The sequence below is a fragment of the Nematolebias whitei genome, chromosome 10, assembly GCF_014905685.2.
Source record: "Nematolebias whitei isolate Nwh7 chromosome 10, NemWhi1, whole genome shotgun sequence".
In the NCBI taxonomy this organism is placed as follows: Eukaryota; Metazoa; Chordata; class Actinopteri; order Cyprinodontiformes; family Rivulidae; genus Nematolebias; species Nematolebias whitei.
Genome location: NC_056507.1, coordinates 31,058,269 through 31,061,065, shown reverse-complemented (window position 1 = coordinate 31,061,065; position 2,797 = coordinate 31,058,269). Strand labels below are relative to the sequence as shown.

The 2,797-nt window shown below is 41.5% G+C and overlaps 1 protein-coding gene across 1 annotated transcript in view; it reads right to left on the bottom strand.

The window, feature by feature from the left end:
• Positions 1–439: 439 nt before the first annotated feature.
• si:ch73-330k17.3 (IGFBP domain-containing protein) overlaps positions 440–2,797 on the bottom strand; it is a 4,116-nt gene continuing 1,758 nt past the window's right edge. The window contains exon 3 of the mRNA XM_037683707.1: positions 440–695. Coding sequence (XP_037539635.1) covers positions 440–695 — 256 coding nt within the window. The remainder of the gene's footprint in view (positions 696–2,797) is intronic.

Here is a 2,797-nt window from a genome sequence, read left to right as displayed (position 1 = left end):
GTTCTGTTAAATGTGTGCAGCATCATAAGTACACCTGTATTTTACCTGATATTTAAAGTCAAACTGTCCGTCTGCTATTAAATATGCAGGTATCATCATGTAGACCTTGATCTCCCTTAAAACGCTCAAATTCAACTAAAACTAGAACTAATTTAAAGAAGACGGCCGTCTCCTACAAATAAAGTGTTTGACCATGTTCCTTTATCATTTTGTAAGTTTTTATTCAGACTTAAGTTATAAAATGCAAATGTACAAAGTATTTTCAAATGGATGCTCTTCACCAGATAGCTGCCTTTTTCCACGCTGAGCACATGAAGTCCTCGTGGTTTCTTCTCCTTCCACCAGCGACTACCTGCTCGTGTTTGGATGAGAACATTCAGGAACTAGACACACCAACGTCCCTTCAGTGGTGCTCTGAATGAACAGGAATAAAAAGAGTTCATTTTAGTATCGCAGCACGGAGAACGTGTTTGAGCGGTTCTTCTGGGTGCGTTCCCACCTGCAGGTCGCTGCTGCAGACAGGAAGTGACAGCTCTCTCAGGTGATTGTGCACACACCTCCCAAAGTGCTGCAGGCAGGTGGAATCAGACGCCCCGCAGGTGTGATGGCAGGAGGGCCGTCTCAGGAGGAGACAGCTGGAGCAGGAGGTGTGCTGACAGGAGCCCCGGCACGCTTTCTGCTCCAGAGAGACGGACCTGAGAGAAGAACCACGTCAGGTTCCTGCTTTCACAGCGTGGGAACATATTTCAGATGGGTGAGCAGCATGTGTGGATTTGTATGACCCTAAACACCTACATGAAGAATATCATGATACAGTGAAACACACACTGTCAGGGCTTCTCATTTTATCTGAGTAGAACTGCAGTTGATATATTCCTAAAGCTAATCTTCCACTTTTTATGAGTTTTAATCAGATCTAAAACTGTTGCACAGATATAGAAATACAGGTTCATATAGATATGTTCATATTCATTTTGCAGTCGAATGATAGTTGCAGGTACAATATGTATAATTCTGATGACAGAAGTACAAAACTCAGTAATACCTAAATAATGAGAACTACAACACAAGCAGTACTCGAAATCTGTTTTAATAATTCATCCAAAGGACTTCATCAGTCTGAGGAGCCACAACAAACTCAGTCTCATAATTGGCTTTTTCACATAGTGGGCCAACCAGTTTTATGATGATAAGATGGTTTCTGGAGCCCCCCCACACACACACACACACACACACAAAGGATGATGTCCTTTGGATGAAGGACGAAACATTTCAACAAAAAGAAACCGTCCAGAGGACCTGACTGAACTTTGTTGGATCTTCTACCTGGATTACTGAGCATGAACTTTGATGTTTTGAACCACTTTGGCTGCGGCTGCCTCAGAGGAGCCGATGGGGAAGAGGGCGCACTCCAGAAACCATCCTTTCACCATAAAACTAGTTGGCCCACTATGTGAGTAAGCCAATTATGGGACTGAGTTTGTTGCAGTTCCTTGGACTGATGAAGTCCTTCGGATGAGGAACGAAACATTTCAACAACAAAAAACCATCCAGATGACCTGACTTGACCTGACCTGATGCTGGATTTACCAGAGCTCCTGGTGATGCTTAAGGCTTTGGAAATCTTTTGTTCTTTGCAATAATCTTTTCTCTGAGTTTAATTAGAACAGTCACTTTAAACAAGAGGAATATTTATGCAATAATTTTTACATTACATACTTTTATTTATTAAGTATTACTTTGTAGTAAGCCCTGTGATGGACTTGCGACCTGTCCAGGTGTCCCTCGCCTCTCGCACAGTGACTGCTGGATATGGGCACCAGTGACCCCCCACGACTCGAAAAGGAAGAAGCGGATAAAGATCATGAATGGATGGACTTTGTAGTGATTTGATTTCACTTTGACATTGAAGCGTTTTTCCTTCTTTTTTTCAGCCGGTGTACATTGATTGATTTATAACAGCAATAAAAATGTAAAACACGGGGGTGAATACTTTCATAGGCATTGTACGGTACATAACGCAACATCCATCCATCATCTTTACCTGCTTCTTCCTTTTTGGGTCACGGGGGGTCACTGGTTCCCATGTCCAGCCATCACTCACTGCGAGGGACATCGTGGACAGGTCTCCAGTCCATCACAGAGACACATAGAGACAAACAACCATTCACTCTCTCACTCACACCTAGAGACAATTTAGAGTTACCTGAAACTGGAGTACCCGGAGAAAACCCACACATGCACGGAGAGAACATGCAAACTCCTCCCAGAAATGGCCCGGGCCGGGATTTAAACCAGCGACCTTTTCGCTGAGCAGCAACAGCTCTACCAACTGTGCCACCGTGCCACAACGTAACATAAATGTAACATATAACATATAGTAACATGGCTGTTGTTCAGTTGAGAGCAGTGACAAATTAAACAGTAAAATTATGTCAAAGTGTAGAAGTTTAATATTAGCTAATGTAGTGTTCTTTCACACTGTATGTCATTTTTGAGAAAACATTGTTTAAACCACGAAGAACAATAAAACAAGCCCCCACTATAGCCTGGACAAGACGTCTGCTCTATGATGTCACAGCTGATGGATTACTGATGATTCTTAGAACAGCACTTCACAAATGACCAGTCACTTCAGAGTGGGGGGTTGCAGAAAGGGAACAAACATCGTCTTATTAAACTTATCAAATTTATTAAACTTATTAAACTTATTAAACTTATTGAACTTATTGAACTTATTAAACTTATTAAACTTATTAAACTTATTAATCTTATTAAATTTATTAAACTTATTGAA